This window comes from Myotis daubentonii, chromosome 1 (assembly GCF_963259705.1).
Source record: "Myotis daubentonii chromosome 1, mMyoDau2.1, whole genome shotgun sequence".
Classification (NCBI taxonomy): domain Eukaryota; kingdom Metazoa; phylum Chordata; class Mammalia; order Chiroptera; family Vespertilionidae; genus Myotis; species Myotis daubentonii.
In genome coordinates, this window is record NC_081840.1 from 8,050,407 (window position 1) to 8,069,679 (window position 19,273).

The following is a 19,273-nucleotide window of genomic DNA, read 5'->3' on the forward strand; positions in this document are numbered from 1 at the left end:
TTCTTTAACTTGGCGAGGCAGGCAGCGCCCGGTGCTGGAACGGCTGTCACTTGTGAGAAGCGCTGTAGCTGTGGTTAGGAACAGGCATCCGATGCCTGGTCACAGCTCTGGCTGTGCCACCTACCAGCTGTGTGACCTCTGGCAGGTTACTTAACTGCTCCACCTCAGTGTCCTTATCTGTAAAATCTAGGTAATGGTTAGCTCATAGGGTTGTTGCATTGAGTTAATTTATGCAAAGTTCTTAGAACAGGGCCCAACAGAGTAAGCACCCAAAACGTTATGAAAACCTATCAGTGTGAAACATTTCCCTGGGATTAATGACATAGCTGTATAAAAATATATCTTAATCTCACCCCCCCAAAAAAATCCTAAAATCTAGTATTTCCATTTTTTAGATATCTGTATTGGTACCAGACATGAGGTAGTAAGTACAAATGCACAGGAGGAAGTACAAGGATCACATCTTCATGCAACTAACCTCTTGCCTAAAGACCAGCCCTGAGGCTAGAAAGGAGTACCAGGATGACTTGCTAGCATCTTTTAGAGAGCTATCGCACATCTGACAGGCACTGGGACAAACATTTTCATTGAACACCTTGTTTCCATCTCCTATGTATAAGTTAGATTTCCCAACTTTCAAACATTTAGTTTCTTCCCAAGTTCTTTAAAAAAAAAAAATCAGTAGCATTAAGAATGTCCACAGCATTAACCAAAAGGAGGAATGAATTCTGTGTATCAGGACAGCAATCATCTCAATAATTTTATACCAATTTCTCACAAGCTGACAAATAGTTGGCTTACTCAGAAAAGCATGAATTGGTGTTTTAGTCTGAAGAATTTTAAAGCAAGCCAAGTAATTGTATAAAATTTAAACTTTATGACCATGTTTGGACCTTTTTACACATTAAACACAATGGAAATGTTCATGTTCATTTTTTTCCCCCAAAGGAAAAATCTCTGAACCATCACTAGGTTGCACAGTAGAATAAGGAGTTTAGGAACTTATTCAAGTTTCTAAAGAATGCAAGTAACAGACATGATTTTACTTCGAAAATCTGAAGTCATCAACATTATTTTGTTAGGACTGTGTCTCAGGCTTCACCTAAAAACCCATTAGTCAGATAAAGACAGCCCCCTAGTCACACTGTGTAAAGGGCCTCTGCCCCACCACAACTTCCTGAGATCTGTGGAAAACCGCCGTCTTGTGATCAGGTCCCGCCGGCACTGGCAGTTCTGTAATCATAAGGGGAAAATGGTGACCGAGTCTATGTGTCAATCAGCTGCAGTCTGCTGATCTGATTAGAAGCCTTGACAAATGCCTGGTGGCGATTGCAAATAACTGCCAAGCATATCGGGATAATGCAGTAGCCCACCGTTTTGGGGTCAGCTCTGGTACAAGAATATAGGAACAAAAACATCTGCAGGTAAGGTATCAGGAAAATCACCGTCCACAACCAGAACGGCAGGGAGAGTAACCGAGCCTTCAAGGAGTGTGTCCACGTGGTTCCTTCAAGCGGCTCCTCGGGGTGCTGCTGGATGTGTTCCAAGGCCAGTCTGTTGTACGTCTCATTGATTTCAAACACATAGTAAAACGCTGCTGCGCTTGCTAACAGATACAAGCCCACTCCAATCCATCCCATCCGCTGGCGAAAATTCATCATTCTCCATGCTCTGTGCCTTCAAATAAAGAAAAAGAAAGAAAGAAAATACAGTTAGGGTCTAGGAATGCTGTCAGGGCAGCTATTCCAAATGTACTTGCTGATTTCCAACGACTTCTAAATACCCCGTTACTACATTTACGGTTTAAGATAAATTAAAACTGCATTTTATTAAGACATGTAAACAACTTACAGGTGGTTTTACGTAATAGTCCCGAGGAAGTACAAGACGTTTCAGTGTTTTGGGAGTCTGGTTTTAGGTGAACCCCACAGAATAGGTCACTACCTATGGCTTAAATGGGTCCGGGACACCTTCCATTAAAGAACTGGAACCGAAGTGGTTTCCCACGGAACCTTCCACTTTGCAGTGCAAATACTTTCGGACTCCACAGGACTGCTTCAGAGCGAGCGCCTGGTTCTACGCGTCAGACCAGTGTCGGGGCCCCAAGTCAGACAGTAAGCACGTCTTCAACACTTACAAGGGTCCCGAGAATCGTGCTGTTCCCACGGCAAGCGTTAGAGAGTCACTCAGCTCTGAATACTCGGGTGGCTTTGGCATGTCAGAGGGAGCCGCCGTGAAAGAAACCCCCGGCGTCACCGGCGGGGCACGGGGACCACGACCCGCCCGGAGCACGAGCTGGCTGTGATTAAGCTCGGCGTTCTACTGCGCGGGTCACGCGGCGGCCGGCCCCTGAGCTCCCAGCGCTGTCACCGGCCCCGCCAGAGACTCCCTAGCCGGCCCCGCCCCCTGTCACGCTGCGGCGCCCGCCGCCGCGACCAGGGCTGCGCGCGCGGCGCCAGGCCCGGGACTCTCCGTCTTGCAGCGCCGGGAGCCCAGGGCCGGGCAGCGGCCAGCGGCCGAGCCTGCAGAGCTGGGCAGGCGCTGGATCTCACCTTCCTGTCCGGGTTGGCCCGCCCGCTCGCCGTCCCGGATGCTGCCACAGTCGGGGCTTCCGGCTCGTCCCGGAAGCGCGCCCGCCCCGCCTTGAAAGGCCCGCCCTTAAGAGCCGTCAGGGTGCGTCACCTCGCGGCGCCGCCTCCTCAGGCACGCCCGAAACAGCTCCTGTTGGGACCCGGGCTGAGGCTGTGGCAGCTGCGTGCAAGTGCGTCTGTTCAGGTGGGTGGCCGCGGCTGCCTCTCCCCGGTGCCTCGCTCGCGACTTTGGTCGCCTCATCGCTCCTCTCGGCGGAGAGAACCGCAGAGCCCAGGCGGTCCGCCATCCCCCCCGACCCGCGTCGCGCCGCTGCACAACCCCTCTGCTGTGCCCGCTCCTCGGGGCTGGCCTCCTGGGCAGCGTCGGGAGCCGGCCCTGGCGCCTCGGCCGCTGCCGGGGGACGCAGGCATGGACCGCTAGGTGACGGCGGGGCGCCCGAGGAGGGTAAGATGGCTGCTTGCCGCAGTGGGGCCGCCTGGCGTCGCCCGCCGGTTGGGGTGCGCGGGGCTCTCCGGGCCCGGGGTCCGTGACACCTTCGCTGACCTGACTGCTTTGTCCTCGCAGGACCTGGCACTCGGGACGGTGACGGGACTTAAACGGGCTACCGCGGAGGAGGACTGCGAACCGCGGCGGCATCCCGGTCCCCAGCACATTGGAGCGGAAGCACATTGCCCGGGGCACCATGACGCTGAGGCTCTTGGAGGACTGGTGCAGGGGGATGGACATGAGCCCTAGGAAAGCGCTGTTGATTGCCGGCATCCCCCAGACCTGCCATGTGGCCGAGATCGAGGAGGCGCTGCGCGCTGGGCTGGCTCCCTTGGGCGAGCACCGCCTGCTCGGGAGGATGTTCCGGAGGGACGAGAACAGGACCGTAGCCTTAGTCGGGCTCACGGAGGAGACGAGCTTTGCCCTGGTCCCCAAGGAGATCCCTGGGAAGGGGGGTAGCTGGAGGGTGATCTTTAAGCCCCCTGACCCAGACAACGAATTTTTAAGCAGATTAACGGCCTTCTTAGAAGGAGAGGGCATGACCTTGGCTGAGCTGACCAGAGCTTTGGGGTATGGAAACGACCCCTTTGACCTAGACCAGAACATGATCCCAGAAGTGCGGGCCCCCATGCTGGCCCAGGCGTTAGACGAGGCCCTTCAGCCTGCCCTGCAGTACGTGAACTACAAAAAGCTGAGGGTGTTCTCGGGTGGCGATCCTCCAGGGCCCGAAGAAGAAACCTTTGAATCCTGGCTGTTCCATACCACCCAGATGATGAAGACCTGGCAGGTGTCGGATGCCGAGAAGAGAAGGCGGTTGCTAGAGAGCCTTAGAAGCCCAGCCTATGATGTCATCCGTGTCCTCAAGATAAGCAACCCTTTAATTACGGTCCCCGAATGCCTGAAGGCTCTTGAGCAGGTTTTTGGGGTTATTGATAATCCTAGGGAGTTGCAGGTCCGATACCTGAGGACTTACCAGAAGGAGGGAGAAAAGTTGTCTGCTTACGTACTCAGGTTGGAGCCTCTGTTACAGAAACTGGTGGAGAGAGGAGCAGTGGAGAGAGAAGTTGTGAATCAGGCCCGCGTAGACCAGATCCTTGCCGGAGCTGGGGACAAAACACTGCGCCGGCGGCTGCCTCTGCCCGAGGATGGCTCAGCCCCTGGCTTGTTCGAGCTACTGGAGCTGATAAAGGATGAAGAGGCAACGGAGGCAGAGGAGGAGGAGGCCCTTCTCCAGGCAGAATTATTAGAGGGACATTTCACCTGAATCTTAGGGAACCAGAAAAGGGACAGTGACAGCGAGCAGAGCATGGAGGTAGAATAATCCATATACTACAGTGGTAGACATTCACCAAGCCCTACCTTGTGATGCCAAGTAACTCATTTTTGCACAGTTCTCAGTACAAATCCATTGTCATTTGTGTGCCTACTTAAGGTCTCCTAAGTGTATCATTGACTAGGAAGACTGTAGTTCTGCACTGGTATTTATATATTTTAATTCATTCTGGTGAGTTTTTTATCATACAAAACTGGACAATAGTCTGTCACTGCATATGTGCACTGCTCAAAACTGTACAAAGTTCTATCACTGCATATGTGCACTGCTCAAAACTACAAAGTTCTATCACTGCATATGTGCACTGCTCAAAACTACAAAGTTCTATCACTGCATATGTGCACTGCTCAAAACTACAAAGTTCTATCACTGCATATGTGCACTGCTCAAAACTACAAAGTTCTATCACTGCATATGTGCACTGCTCAAAACTACAAAGTTCTATCACTGCATATGTGCGCTGCTCAAAACCACAAAGTTGCCATAACCAGTTTGGCTCAGTGGATAGAGCGTCGGCCTGCGGACTGAAGGGTCCCAGGTTCGATTCCGGACAAGGGCATGAACCTTGGTTGCGGGCACATCCCTAGTAGGGAGTGTGCAGGAGGCAGCTGATCCATGTTTCTCTCTCTTTGATGTTTCTCTCTATCCCTCTTCCTTCCTCACTGTAAAAAAATCAATTAAAAAAAATATATTTAAAAAACAAAACAAAAACACAAAGTTCTGTCACTACATATGTGCACTGCTCTGAGAGGAAGGCAGGGGTAAGACCTGATCTTACGGAGATGTCAGCTCGTGTGGTAGCAGGTGCAAGTGTAGCATGTCAAATGTGATCATGTATCAGCTTGTAGGTGTCTGTTGCCCTCCATTTATCATGATTGTGAACAGTGGTTAAGATATTTTCTGTGTGAACCAGAATTTTGTTGATTCTGTGCAATCAAAACAAGAGACAGAACTGAATGCTGAGGTTAACTTTGCAGCTTCCATCTCTAACCTCAGGTTCCTGATGTGCATCATCATACATCTAGTTCTGAATATCATTTTAATAGGTATTATAAAATTATAAGTATGACCTTATAAAATAAAGGAATGCTGATAAAATGACCTCTTTTATCTGTTTGGTTTATATCAAATTTCCAAAAGAAATTTCAAAAGTGTGAATCTGAAAACCACTTAGTCCCTAAGTGAGATTGCTGAAGGGAGCTCCTGAAGCACATGGAATGAAACAGGACAGTACACAAATTAGTGCACATAGCAGGTGAGTACACTGATGCATCAGTGCATTGGTTTGAATGGTTTCCCAGCTGATAAGTACAGGGACAAGATTTACAATCAGGCTGTCTATTTCTAGAGTCCTTGCTCTTAATCTATTCTATGCTGCCTGGTTAAATATTCATAGAAGCCTGTAAGAAACACTATCATTGCTCCTGTTTTATTTGGTTAATTTTTTGGTTAATCCTCACCCAAGGATATTTTTCCATTGACTTTAGAGAGAATGGAAAGGGTTGGGGGAGAAAGAGAAATATCAATGTGAGAGAGACACATCGATTGGTTGCCTGCAACCCGGTGCATGGACCGATGCTCTAACCACTGAGCAACTGCCGAGCACATTGCCCTTGTTTTACAGATGAAAGGCTTGAGGCTCAGAAAGCCTCAGAGTTAAGGGCAAGGGCACAAGGGGACATAATCTGCCGGGAGCCGGTCCATGCTTGCTGTTTCAAGGGACCTGGCATATATGGCATACTGTTCTTAATATGTTTGCTCACCTTCTTGGCGCTGTGTTTTAACCAAGGTCACCTCTCCGAGAAAGGTTGAATCCCCAGGTAGGGATTTTCCCCTGAAGTTAGGGAGGGAATAAAACCCCTCAACTAAGTGCCAGGCGGGTAATTAATCCCTTTAACTAGGAACAATCATGCTTAAACTACATAATCTTTTCTCCCTGGAATGGAGATAAGAAACGCCCTAACCTTTGTAATAGAGATTAATAGGATTGAATCAACTGGTATAAATACAGATGTAACCAGACAGAGAAAGACAGAACTCAGAATCTAGAGACAGAAGACAGAACTTATAAGACAGAACATCAGACACAGGGCTTGGAAGACAGGACCAAGAGAGACAGAATTCAGAACACAGAACCTACACAGAACCTACGCGGAACCTGGAGATGGAGGAGCTTCGCTGGAGAGAACATGGCAAGCGATCCTGGACTGAACCTGACTGCAGAGGTTGGCAAGAGAGCCTGACTAGAACCTGGTGACTGAACCTGGCTGGAGAACCTAGCGAGGGAACATGGCTAGAGAACCTCGCTGGAGATCCTAAGCAGAACCTCTCTGGAGATCCAGACCAGAACTTGGCTGGAGATCCTGGCTAGAGATCCTGGCTAGGCTGCTGATCAACTGAACGCTGTCTCCGTGTCATTCCTTCTTCGCCAACTCCGTCCACACCTTTGGGGACCCCTGGACCTGCTGGGGTTGGACCCCGGCAATAATCTAATTCCCAAGAGCTTTTAAAAATATATATATTAAAATAATATTTTCTTTGATTTTTAGAGAGAGAGGAAAGGAGAGAAAAAGATAAACATCCATGTGGGAGTAGCACATGTGAGAGGGGAACGTTGATTGACAACTTGGGTATGTGCTCTGATGGGGAATGGAACCCGCAACCTTTCAGTGCACAGGACAAGGCCCAACCAACTGAGCCCCACCTGCCAGGGCCTGAGAGCTTTGCTTAAGGTGCTCTGACATGTGCATTTGGTAAACACCACATCATTGTCAAACATCAAAAATGGCAGTTGTGTTTATGAAGTCATGTGGAGTAATAAAAAAGAAGTTCTTTAAAAGCTATGTTTTGCCTGGCTGGCATGGCTCAGTGGCTGAGCGTTGACCTGTGAACCAGGAGGTCACAGTTCAATTCGGGTTTGTGGGCTCAATCCCCAGTGGGGGGCATGTAGGAGGCAACCGATCAATGATTCTCTCTCATCATTGATGTTTCTATCTCTCCCTCTCCCTCTCTGAAATCAATAAAAAAATATATTTTTCAACATGAATGACAAAACCCTGAAATACTCTAACTAGTTGTGCTGAGATGATGGGATTATAAGGCTGAGTTAGTTTTTTTAACAAATAAATATGCAAAGGAGGTAGGTGCTCAAGAAGGAAGTTGGCATTTTAAAGGATACAGGAACCAGCCTGAAAGAGTTCCCACTGGTGAAGCAACAAATTTGAGCAATGAAATTGAATTATAACTCAAAATTGTATTTTAACCTAAATTATAAAACAAATGTCTACAATTTCATGCTGAATGAATGACTTTTCTGTAAGTCTAAATCTATTCTAATATAAAATATTCATTGAAATACATACATAGATACTTACATGCATACATATGCAAGCAAATAATAAATGACCTGGGATGTTAGCCAGTGAAATAAGTGACTAGAGAGTGAAAAACTAGAGGGTCTCCTTTATCCTAAAAACGGGTTATTCATTAAAACACACACACACACACACACACACACACACACATGTTTATTCATCTAAACACCACTAGGTGGCGGTAGGCACTCAGGCCTCCGCCAGACAAAGCAGGGAAAAGGATTATTTCTTATATAAATGGCATCATACCTGCCCCTCCTCAAAAACTGGAAAACTTCTTAAGTCTTTATGTGGAAAAATACTGAGGTACTCACTCGATGTTGAACAGTGACTTCCTCTTTAGGTCCCTGACACTTCTAGAATCTTCTAATCAGCTTGTCAGAGAAGCCTGGCCTTGGTAAATGGACTGGTCTGTCTATACAAGTGAGAACATTCTTTTTTAAAAAAAAATATATATTTTTTTTATTGATTTCAGGGAAGAAGAGAGTAGGAGAGAGAGATAAAAATACCAATGATGAGAGAGAACCATTGATCGGCTGCCTCCTGCACACCCCACACTGGGGATCAAGCCCGCATCCTGGGCATGTGCCCTGACCAGGAATCAAATCCTGACCTCCTGGTTCAGAGGTCAACGCTCAACCACTGAGCCATGGTGGTTGGGCCAAGTGAGAACATTGTTAATCATTCCATTTCAGTCCCACCCAGAGCATTTCATAACACTGGAAACTAGATGGTTTCAGAGCTCAACTTCTGAAAGTCTGTTATTCCAAAGAAATGACATTTAGGTCAAAATTTTCTTTAGGGGGGCAGGAGTGGTGGGGGGGCACATCAATTGGGGAAAAGGGAGACATGTAATATTTTAAACAATTAAAAAATAATGATAAAAAAATAAAAAATACTCTTTAGCTGTTACGGGTTTCCCATACACTCTCCTGCCTCTGCTACCAGCAAGCCTAACTCTGCTTTTAGAGGTGTTCATTTTTTTATGTATACATGGGTTACCATATGAACTGGACCAATTAATTAAATAGTTTGATTCACCCTAGCCAGTCTGGCTCTGGTTGAGCATCCACCTATGAACCAGGAGGTCATGGTTCAATTCCCCATCAGGGCACATGCCCCATTGTGGGCTCGATCCCCAGTAGGGGTCATGGAGGAGGCAGCCGATCAATAGTTCTCTCTCATCATTGATGTTTCTATCTCTCTCTCCCTCTCCCTTCCTCTCTGAATTCAATAAATAATATATATTAAAAAATAACTTAATTCAGTGAGAGGTAAGTTGAGAGTCAGAAGGCTGTGGTCTAAAATAATAGAATATCACAGATGAGCCAGGTGAGGCTCAGAGAAGGAGAATGGCTTGCTCAAGTACACACAGCCAGTTAGTGACAGATCAAACTTGAACCCAAATCTGAGCCTGTCTCTGGCTTTCTCTATGACCTGAAGCAACGGCACTTATTCCTCTTGGACTTCAGTTTACTTACCTACAAAATCTATGGTCCCTTTTTAGCTTTAAAACTGTGTGACTCAAAAGATCTTCTGTCTTTATTTGAATACTAGAGGCCCAGTGCACAAAAATTTGTGCACTTGGGGGGGGCGGTCCCTCAGCCCGGCCTGTGCCCTCTCGCAGTCTGGGACCCCTCGGGGGATGTCCACCTGCTATCCCTGGGGGGAGCGGGCCTAAGCTGTCAGTCAGACATCCCTTTGGCAACCCGGGAGCCCTCGGGGGATGTCCACTTGCCAGCGGGGAGCAGGCCTAAGCTGTAGTCGGACATCCTTAGTGCTGCTGAGGAGGCGGGAGAGGCTCCCACCACCACCGCTGTGCTGGCAGCCATCAGCCTGGCTTATGGCTGAGCAGAGCACCCCCTGTGGGAGCGCACTGACCACCAGGGAGTAGCTCCTGCATTGAGTGTCTGCCCCCTGGTGGTCAATGTGTGTCATAGTGACCAGTCATTCCCAGTCGTTCTGCTGTTAGAGTCAATTTGCATGTTACCCTTTTATTATATAGGACTAGAGGCCCAGTGTGCAGATTCGTGGACTGGAGGGATCCCTCAGCCTGGCCTGCGGGGATTGGGATGAAACTGGCTCTCTGACATCCCCTGAGGGGTCCTGGATTGCGAGAGGGTGCAGGCTAGGCCAAGGGACCCCACTGGTGCACAGTCGGGGCTGGGGAGGGCCACAGGAGGGCTCCAGGGCATGTCCCGTCTCACCCAGTCCTGATTGGCCAGCCCCCAGCAGCAAGCTAACCTACTGGTCGGAGCATCTGCCCCCTGTGATCAGTAAACATTATAGCGACTGGCCAAACACTTAGCATATTAGGCTTTTATTATATAGGGTTCTTCATATAAAAACTGACTTTTAAGTTCTTAATATGCCTACTATTTGTCACTTAAGATGTGTTCCCAAATATTATCCGGGTATCTTTTAATGAATGTGCTTTCTGACTCCGTAAGTAGATTTTGTTCCCCTTGATATCAAGGCTTATATATATCTTCATATAAGCCCAACATGGCATTCTACATTTGAAAGGTAATATTTCTTAACTAATTAGTAGTAAGATGTGCCTTATCCTATCTAATAAAAGAGAAACATGGTAATTGGTGTACGACCACTACCCTTCCCATTGGCTAATGAGCGAGATATGCAAATTAACTGCCAGCCAAGATGGCGGCTGGCAGCCAGGCAGCTTGAAACTAACATGAGGCTTGCTTGCTTCAGTAACGGAGGACTCCAACGTTCCCCGCCTGCCTTGCTGGCCTCTGAGCCTGCAGTTTAAGAAACATTGTAACAAATATAGAAGCTAAACAAAACCCCAGAAACCTGCTTTCAGTGAGCCGGGGATCTCAGAGCTGGAGTTGATACAGAGTTTCGATTATAGAACCAAAACAAACCAGATACCTGCTTTCAGGAGCGGAGGCCTAAGAGCTAGAGCCTCAGAGCTAAAGCTGGCCCAGAATAAAAAAGAAAAAAAGAAAAAAAGGAGCGGTTGGGAGCTTCCATCACCCGCCAGCCTGAAAACAGCCCTCAGCCCCTCACCCAGACTGGCCAGGCACCCCAGTGGGGACCCCCACCCTGAAGGGTGTGTGTCCAGCTGCAAACAGCCATCATCCCCTCACCCAGGCTGGCCAGGCACCCCAGTGGGGACCCCAACCCTGATCCAGAACACCCTTCAGGGCAAACCAGCTGGCCCCCACCCATGCACCAGGCCTCTATCCTATATAGTAAAAGGGTAATATGCCACCCAGCACCGGGATCAGCGGAGCCGTGAGGCCTCCCGGCACCGGGATCAACGTGACAGGGGGCAGCACCCAAACCCCCTGATCGCCCTGTGGCTCTGTGTGTGACAGGGTGCGGCGCCCCAACCGCATGATCAGCCCTGCTCTGTGTGTGACAGGGTACGGCGCCCCAAACCCCCCCGCCAACAGGCCCTTCTCTGTGTGTGACGGGGTAGAGCCATAACCTCCCCATCGGCCCTGCCCTGAGTGTAACAGGGTGTGGCGCCCCAACCCCCTGATCCACCCTGCTCTGTGTGTGACAGGGGGCGGTGCCCCAACTCCCCTATCAGCCCTACTCTGTGCGTGATAGGGGGGAGCTCCCCAACCCCCTGATGGGCCCTGCTCTGTGCATGACAGGGAGGAGCTCCCCAACCCCCTGATCGACCCTGCTCTGTGTGTGACAGGGTATGGAGCCCCAACTCCCCTGATGGGCCCTGCTCTGTGAGTGACAGGGGGCAGCGCCCCAACCCCCTGATTGGCCCTGCTCTGTGCGTGACAGGGGGTGGCACCGCAACCTGCCCATCGACCCTGCCTTGAGTGTGACAGGGGGCGGTGCCCCAACCCCCCAATCGGCCCTACCCTGAGCATGACTGAGGGTGGCATCGCAACCTCCCAATCCACCCTGCTCTGTGCATGACAGGGGGTGGCGCCCCAACTCCCCAATCGGCCCTGCTCTGAGCCCGACCAGGGGCTGCACCTAGGGATTGGGCCTGCCCTCTGCCACCCGGGAGCAGGCCTAAGCCAGCAGGTCGTTATCTCCCGAGGGGTCCCAGACTGCGAGAGGGCACAGGCCGGGCTGAGGGACCCTCCTCCCCACCCAAGTGCACAAATTTTTGTGCACCGGGCCTCTAGTATATAATAATCAGCATGGCTATCATTTGTTAAACTCTTCCTATGTGCCAGGCATGTTGCTAAATGCTTTCCCTATATTACCTCATTTAATTTTAACTGCAGGCCCTTTTGCATGTATTCCTATTCCTGATTTCAAGTAAGGAAGCAGACCTGTGGCTAGGTAAACTGTCCTGCCCAGAGTCACACAGCTAGAAGAGACGAAGAGCTGTCTGGTTCCAGGGCCAGTGCCTTAACCACTGTGCCAGACGGCCTCCAAGAGTGTCTTGGCTCTGAACCAAACCACTTCAACAGTGGGTCTGCCAGTTTCTGACTGTATAACCTGTGAGCCATTGCCCACTCTCTCCCTCCAAAATTAAAGAATAACACAACCTGGATTATGCTGCCATGGAGACCACACTGTCGGCCCCCACCCAGCAACCATAGCCCTCTTCCTCCTTTGTATCTAAAGCCAGATTTGTTCGCCCACTTTACAGAACTGTGAATTTCAGGGGAAACCCAGCCTTCCCCAGCCCCTGCCGGAAGTGGGGCGGGGGCGTAAATCTTAATTAGTTTAAGATGATTCTGTACCCTTTGCCAAGTCACTTGTTGGAGGCATGGGCAAATTACACAATTCTAGCCAGTGAAACATGAGCTGCTGTTTCCATCTTTATTTATGTGTGGCTCGGCTGCCAGAATGCCTCCGTTCAGATTCCAGCCTCCCCATTCAAACTCTGTGTCTTCCCACAAGTTGTTAACCCTTCCTGGCCTTCGGTTTCCTCAGCAGAAAGCGGGGTGATAATGGCTCTTCTTGTAGGGTCATCGCGAAGACCTGGTGAATGAATCATGTGAAGTGTGGAGAACTGTACCTGCTACCTGCTAAGTAAGTTTTCAACAAGCAGCTGTCGTGTTTGTGCTTTACTGCTGCCCAGCAAATTACCCCAAAACTCGGTGACTGAAAACAGTCGTTATCCCTCAGTTTCTGTAGACCAGGAATCTGGGAGCGACTTCACCGAGAGGTCCTGGCTCCCCGATAGACCGCAACCGAGGCGCTGCCCAGCGCTGTGGCCATCTTTTGGCGATCTTCCCCCAAAGCTCACCCCCGGGGCTTCTCCACGGGGCTGCCTCATGGCAGGGAGCTGACCTCCACCAGAAGCAAGCGATCCGAGAGAAAGTGAGCGGACACCCACGACGGAAGCCACAGACTTTTTATAATCTTATCTCATACTGGCACCCCCCCAGGCCAGAGTGGCTCCGTGGTTGAGCGTAGACCTATGAACCAGAAGGTCCCGGTTTAACTCCTGGTCAGGGCACATGCCCAGGTTGCAGGCTTGATCCCCAGTAGGGGGCGTGCAGGAGGCAGCGGATCAATGATTCTCAATGTTTCTATCTCTCCTCCCTTCCTCTCTGAAATCAATTAAATATATATGTATGTATTTTTTAAATGGCACTCTATTACTTCTGTCATATTTTATTCATTAGAAGCAAGTCAAGGGAAGGAGATTCCACCAGGGTGTGACTCCAGGAGGTGAGAATCTTTGGGCGCTGAGAGGCTGCCCAGACCAGCTATTTTTTTTACATGTAAAGAGAACAAGTCTATAGTTTTGTTACTTCCACTTGATATTTAAGTAATAAATTTTTTCTATTCAAGTTAAAAGAAAAAAAATCGTCCGTTACATTCGTGGTCACTAACTCTTCCCCGTGTCAGAGTAATAAGCACACGGTTGCGTCGTCCACTCTGCAGGCTGCCACGGGCCCTCACAGGCTTTACAACCAGCACCTGCCCAGCTTTCTGGGGCGCAGGCACAGTCACCTCCTCAGTCTCCCTCGACCCCAAGCAGCAAATGCCCAGCTGCTTCCCAGTTCCGCTTCCCCCCGATCTCACCTCCCTCCCATTTGAGGGCCCGTGAAGAAGCAATAACCCGCAGGCCCCTAACACGCCCATCCTCCTGGGTGTGGGGAGAAGACTTGCCCTGCACCACCCAGCTTCTTGCTTCTCAGGAACTATGCCTTCAGTATGAACCAAAGCTTTTAAAGTGAGCCTTTCTTAATCTGAGTACCCGAATAATCTGATGAGCAGAGTGGATCCAGAGACATGGGAGCATGGAATAGAGTGCGGAGTCTCGGAGGGAAGGAGGCGGGAGGGTGGGTGGGTGGGAGGTAATCAACCGAGGACCTTGTATGCATACTTGCATGGGCCATGGGCACAGACAATCGGGCGGTGAGGGCCTGAGGTGGGGGTTGGGGGTGGCCTGAGAGGGTCAATGGTGGGAAAAGGGGGACATACGTGATACTTTCAACAATAAGGAATTATTTTTAAAAATAAATAAATAAATATGGGGAAAAATAATGAAGTGTGCCTTTCTTTTTAAAAAATATTTTTATTGATTTCAGAGAGGAAGGGAAAGAAATAGAGAGATAGAAACATCAATGATGCCATAGAATCACTGATCGGCTGCCTCCTGCACGCCCCCTACTGGGGGGATTTAGCCCACAACCCAGGCATGTGCCCCCATCCAGAATCGAACCCGGGACCCTTCAGTCCGCAGGCCGATGCTCTATCCACCAAGCCAAACTGGCTAGAGCGTGTGCCTTTCTTTGCTCTAATGAATGCCATTCATAGAAATGTATTCTAATAAGGATGTTCACAAAGAGTGGGTTAAAAGAGTTTTCCTTGCAATACTATTTGTCATTGTGTGTGGGGGGAGGGAACTTTATCAACTCCGAATAATAAGGGATAGGTTGAGTAAATTATGCCATGTATAAACTTTGTAGCCATTGCAACAAAACTGTATTGGGTGAAACAATGTGAAGTTGCCGTTTTTGTAGGTTAAAACTAGATGCGTTTTGGTAATTTCATATGGTTCAACCTAATAGGAGGATAGCTTTTGGCATATAAGTAGGTTTCCAAACTACTGAGTGAAAACAGCAGAGTACCGCAGTATTTATGGGACAATCTCATTTTTCTGTTGACAAATGCCCATAATTATATTTGTAAAGAAAGAAGTCTGGAAAAGCATACGCCAGATGCTAACCGTAGTTATCTTTGGTGGTAGAATTGTGAGCAATTTTATCCTTTTTTAAAAAATTGAGTTTCTTGCCGAAACCGGTTTGGCTCAGTGGATAGAGTGTCAGCCTGCAGACTGAAGGGTCCCGGGTTCGATTCCGGTCAGGGGCATGTACCTGGGTTGGGGGCACATTACCCAGTGGGAGATGTGCAGGAGGCAGCTGATCGATGTTTCTCTCTCATCGATGTTTCTAACTCTCTATCCCTCTCCCTTCCTCTATGTAAAAAATCAATAAAATATATTTTTTAAAAAAATTGAGTTTCTGCTCTTCTCCAATGAATACTTCCTATTGGTACAATATTTACAGATTCTCAAATAAAACAAAACAAACAATCAGAGATCAATTCAAGAGGCACACCCTAGTCTCCTATTTTTTATTAGTCATTTGTAATTCATTACACAGTCAGGTGCCAAGCAGCTTCTCCACAGAGAGCCAGTGTCCCCGTCCGGGCCAGCGGGAGGGAATTCATCCTACCCGAGGACAGTGGCCCAGCCTGGGACGCTCAAAAGACAGACTTTTTTCTCTAAGTGACTGATCCTATTTGACTTTAGTCGGGACCAGAGCAACTGCAGAAATGTGCACACTCCCCAGGAGGCCTGCTTAGACACTTGTCTTTCTCTCCAGCACCCATTCTGCCTTCATCCAGCAAAACCCCGGTTCTTACTTGAGGGTCCTCTCACCCAGAGCTTGGCCATAGTGTGGGATGGATTGATGACCTAAGCTAAGGAAATCAGTGAGTCCCCAGGTGGGCCTGAGACCGATCAGAGCTGCTGAAGCATGAGCCCCATGTCCTAAGCTCCCTCTTCCAGCCTTTCTGCGGAATTTTAAATTGTTATAGCTTTATGCCCTGGCCAGTGTGGCTCAGTTGGTTGGGCGTCCTCCCATGCACCAAAAGGTTGCCAGCTCGATTCCCGGTGAGGGCCCATGCCCGGGTTTCACACTCAACTCCTGGCAGGGGATGTGCATGAGACAGCCGATTGATGTTTCTCTCTCTCTCCCTCTCCTTTCCTTTGCAGTCCCGGGTCCTGGCTAGGCCTTCCCTGACTCTAGTGCCTTGCGCATCTTTCAGAAGCTCTGTGAAGGGTGTGAATTTGCTTTCCATTTCCCCTGTCTTCGGGGGTTTATGGTGTAGCTTCTTCTGCTCTCCTGGGGTCAGTGCCATTCCTTCAGAGCTTCTCCATAAACCAAAAACGTGTTGTCAGCTTGGCATGGTCTGAATGTTCGTCTTCCCCGACCAAACATTTTATACATGTTGATGTCCTCACCCAAAAAGCTGGCGGTGTGAGGAGGTGGTGCCCTTGGGAGGCAATCAGATCCTAAGGGTAGAGCCCTCATGAGTGGGGTGGGTGCCCTGGTAAAAGGGACCCCAGCGAGATCCCTAGCCCCTTCCGCCATGTAAGGATATGGGAAGTCTCTGCCGAGAAGAGGCCCCTCACCCAGTCACACTGACAGCCTGGCCTTGGACTTCCAGCAGCAGGACTTGGGAAGCAGGCTCCTGTTGTTTATCAGCCACCCAGTCCGTGGCGTTTGGCTGTGCGGCCCCAGCAGGCTAAGACACCTCTATTTTCAACGGTCGATGCAACCCCCTTCTCGTCTGGTAGGCATACACTTGTTTTAGCTCTTGACTGTCATTTTGGATGAGTTTCAGGTGGAAACAGAGATAAACATGTATGTTTAACAGACAGTGTTTAACCAAGTATCTCTCCACTGTGTTAAATATTTTCACAAATAGCTGTATTGCTTCTTCCATTTATTACAATATTTTATGCATGTTTTCAAAATAGTCCCATACTAAGGGCAAGCAGGCAGGCCACTAGAAATCGCACTGCTTACCTAAAAGCAATGGTCAAAATTCGAGTCTACCATACAATATTTTTAAAGCATATCCCAAACATATGGCATTTGTCTGTACGTACTTCTGTACCTACCGCTTAAAAAATACTCCTGTTGCCCTCAACGGTGTGTATAGTGGCTAAAGCAGCCGTGGGAAAACTACGGCCCGCGGGCCAGATCCGGCCCGTTTGAAATGAATAAAACTAGAAAAAAAAAAAAAAAAAGACCGTACCCTTTTATGTAATGATGTTTACTTTGAATTTATATTAGTTCACACAAACACTCCATCCATGCTTTTGTTCCGGCCCTCCGGTCCAGTTTAAGAACCCATTGTGGCCCTCGAGTCAAAAAGTTTGCCCACCCCTGGGTTAAAGCGTCAGCTGAAGGGTTTGATTCCTGGTCAAGGGCACGTACCTGCTGTGCAGTTTGGATTCCTGGCCCGGGTCGGGGCACTCAGGAGGCACCCAATAGATGTGTCTGTCTTACATCTCTCTCTCTCTCTCTCTCTCTCTCTCTCTCTCTCTCTCTCTCTCTCTCTCCCCCCCCACTTTCCACTCTCTCTAAAGTATAAAAGGAAAAGATATCTTCAGGTGAGAATTAACAACAGCAAAAAAATAGCCCTGTTCACAATCAACATCGAGGTAACACCCTCCACCGGCCAAAAGATTATGACTCACTGAGGCTTCGGTAATAGTTAGGGGTTTTCAGCAATACAGTATTTTTAAATTAAGGTTAAAAAAAAAAAAAAAAAGCCCTGTTCTTATAATGCCTATATCCCACCTGGTAAAATTGCCAATACCGACTTGAGATCATCTGATACCAGTCCATCCTCTACTCCCCTGACTACCTCAGACTACCTTTTACAGTTGGTTTATGGGACTCAGCATCCAAGCAGGAGGCAAGGGCGGAAGATTTCCAAGAAGAAGCCCTTCCTGGAAAACAACAGACCCTGTCACCATGGCAGCAACGTCCGGCGCCACACGGCAGCCGGGTCGTCTCTGGTCCGGAATGGCCTGGGATGCTGCCTGTGGTTCCGGCCCCAGTTCTAATGTCGGTTCTCAAGCCAGTTCTGTGAGATGCCCAAGAGCCTTTGGTAACTTCCTTTTCAGCTTCCACCGGCCAGACTCGGCTTCTGTTGCTTGCAACTAAGAGTCCTGAATGAGATGCAGCATTGTAACTGCTCTCTGGCCTTCCACGTGGCCTGGTGGTCACGGTCCTCGTGTCTCTCAGTGTCAAGCCCACCTCTCTACCTGCTCTGAGGCTGGGACTGGGAAAACCACATCCGGACTCCTTGGCCAACCCAACTAGAGAAAGACAGGGGGGAAGAGGGAAGGGACCTCTTTCCTGCTGCGTGACGTCCTGCCCATGTTGTCTTGGCAACAGCGGTCAGTTCCAGCCTCCATCCCTTGGGCACCTCCACACATGCTCCCTTGTGCCCTCTCACATGTACCAGCCGTGGCCGGGCAGTGCCCCTTCCTCAGAGGTGTCTTCCCGAAGGGTTGATGGGTGACTGGGTCACCTCCAATGGCTGTCCCAGGTTGGGGGCCTCCGACTGTGAGGTCTCCTCCCATCCTGGCTTTCAAGGAGGCGGCTACACACTGGGTAGTCACAGCAGGACAGAACGATCTTGTGGTGTCGCTGGGTGTTGTCCCTGCTGGGCAGTCCCTGTGAGAACCTGACTCATCTTCTGGGGGGGGGGGGGGGATGGGGGACAAAAGGCGTCTGTATGTAGAGTCTCTGGGTGGAAGCTGGCGAGGTTCCAGCACAGCCCGGGGCTCTCAGTGCCTCACAAGCAGTCCTGGTGCCTTCCCCCCCCCCCCCCCCCCCCCCCTGCCCAGGCCTTCGCACAAAAGCCCTCCTCTCTCTCTTTTTGTCCTGGCGGCCCTGATGGGCCAATAACAGTGGACACAACATCATTACCCATTGAACAATGGCTTCCCTGGCTCCCAGGGCTGGAAGGTCTCATTCTCCATCTGCCTTGGGGAAGGGAAGGGAAGGGAAGGGAAGGGAAGGGAAGGGAAGGGAAGGGAAGGGAAGGGAAGGGAAGGGAAGGGAAGGGAAGGGAAGGGAAGGGAAGGGAGAAGTACTGGGAATATTTGCACAGGTGTATGTGCGCCCTAACTGGATTGGGTTGAATCCTTCCAAGGCAGGGAAAAAGGGAGAAAAATAAAGCTGTCAAATTTCCATATTTAAAAGGCTCATGAGCTCCCTCAGCTTTTACACTAAAATAAACTTAAAACTACAAACAGAAAGTCATGTACTTCAAATTGACCACCTTAATCAACGAGATGGAGGAGGTTTTACTGCAACCGAGTCACTGGTGTGTGGTTTAATGTGGGAAAGGTGTCTTTTCAACTTTTTTTTTTTAAACAATGGACCATTATTTGAGTCACTGACATTATCCTTGTGTTTCAAAATAATAAACTCCTTTTGAAGCACCTATCCACTCTTTAATGAGCCAAGTAATTTAATCATGCATCCCCAAA

At 49.3% G+C, this 19,273-nt stretch overlaps 2 protein-coding genes across 5 annotated transcripts; one reads left to right on the plus strand and one right to left on the minus strand.

Moving 5' to 3' along the window:
- Positions 1–671: 671 nt before the first annotated feature.
- On the minus strand, positions 672–2,644 carry LYSET (lysosomal enzyme trafficking factor). Of its 3 annotated transcripts, none has more exons than XM_059687472.1 (2): positions 2,553–2,644; positions 672–1,677 (listed from the first exon to the last, which is right to left on the minus strand). In XM_059687472.1, the coding sequence occupies exon 2, from the start codon at positions 1,659–1,661 to the stop codon at positions 1,266–1,268; it is 396 nt and encodes a 131-aa protein (XP_059543455.1). In that variant the 5' UTR covers positions 1,662–1,677; positions 2,553–2,644; the 3' UTR covers positions 672–1,265. The 3 variants fall into 3 exon arrangements, with proteins under 3 accessions (XP_059543455.1, XP_059543445.1, XP_059543466.1); XM_059687462.1 differs by lacking the exon at positions 2,553–2,644 and adding an exon at positions 2,138–2,546; XM_059687483.1 differs by lacking the exon at positions 2,553–2,644 and adding an exon at positions 1,852–2,114.
- A 7-nt stretch (positions 2,645–2,651) lies between these two features.
- MOAP1 (modulator of apoptosis 1) lies at positions 2,652–5,070 on the plus strand. 2 transcript variants are annotated; one of them, XR_009451838.1, is made up of 3 exons: positions 2,752–3,036; positions 3,157–4,614; positions 4,656–5,070. XR_009451838.1 is itself a non-coding variant. In XM_059687424.1 (2 exons), the coding sequence occupies exon 2, from the start codon at positions 3,275–3,277 to the stop codon at positions 4,340–4,342; it is 1,068 nt and encodes a 355-aa protein (XP_059543407.1). In that variant the 5' UTR covers positions 2,652–2,775; positions 3,157–3,274; the 3' UTR covers positions 4,343–5,068. The 2 variants fall into 2 exon arrangements, 1 of the variants encoding a protein (XP_059543407.1); XM_059687424.1 differs by having other exon boundaries at positions 2,652–2,775; positions 3,157–5,068.
- Positions 5,071–19,273: the final 14,203 nt, after the last annotated feature.

Excerpts from the sequence above, each read along its gene's own strand:
- MOAP1 (XM_059687424.1), top strand. The coding sequence starts at position 3,275 with ATGACGCTGAGGCTCTTGGAGGACTGGTGCAGGGGGATGGACATGAGC.
- LYSET (XM_059687462.1), bottom strand. The coding sequence starts at position 2,217 with ATGCCAAAGCCACCCGAGTATTCAGAGCTGAGTGACTCTCTAACGCTT. Across the intron at positions 1,678-2,137 it reads GCACGATTCTCGGGACCCTT|GCACAGAGCATGGAGAATGA; the intron begins GTAAGTGTTGAA and ends CTTTATTTGAAG.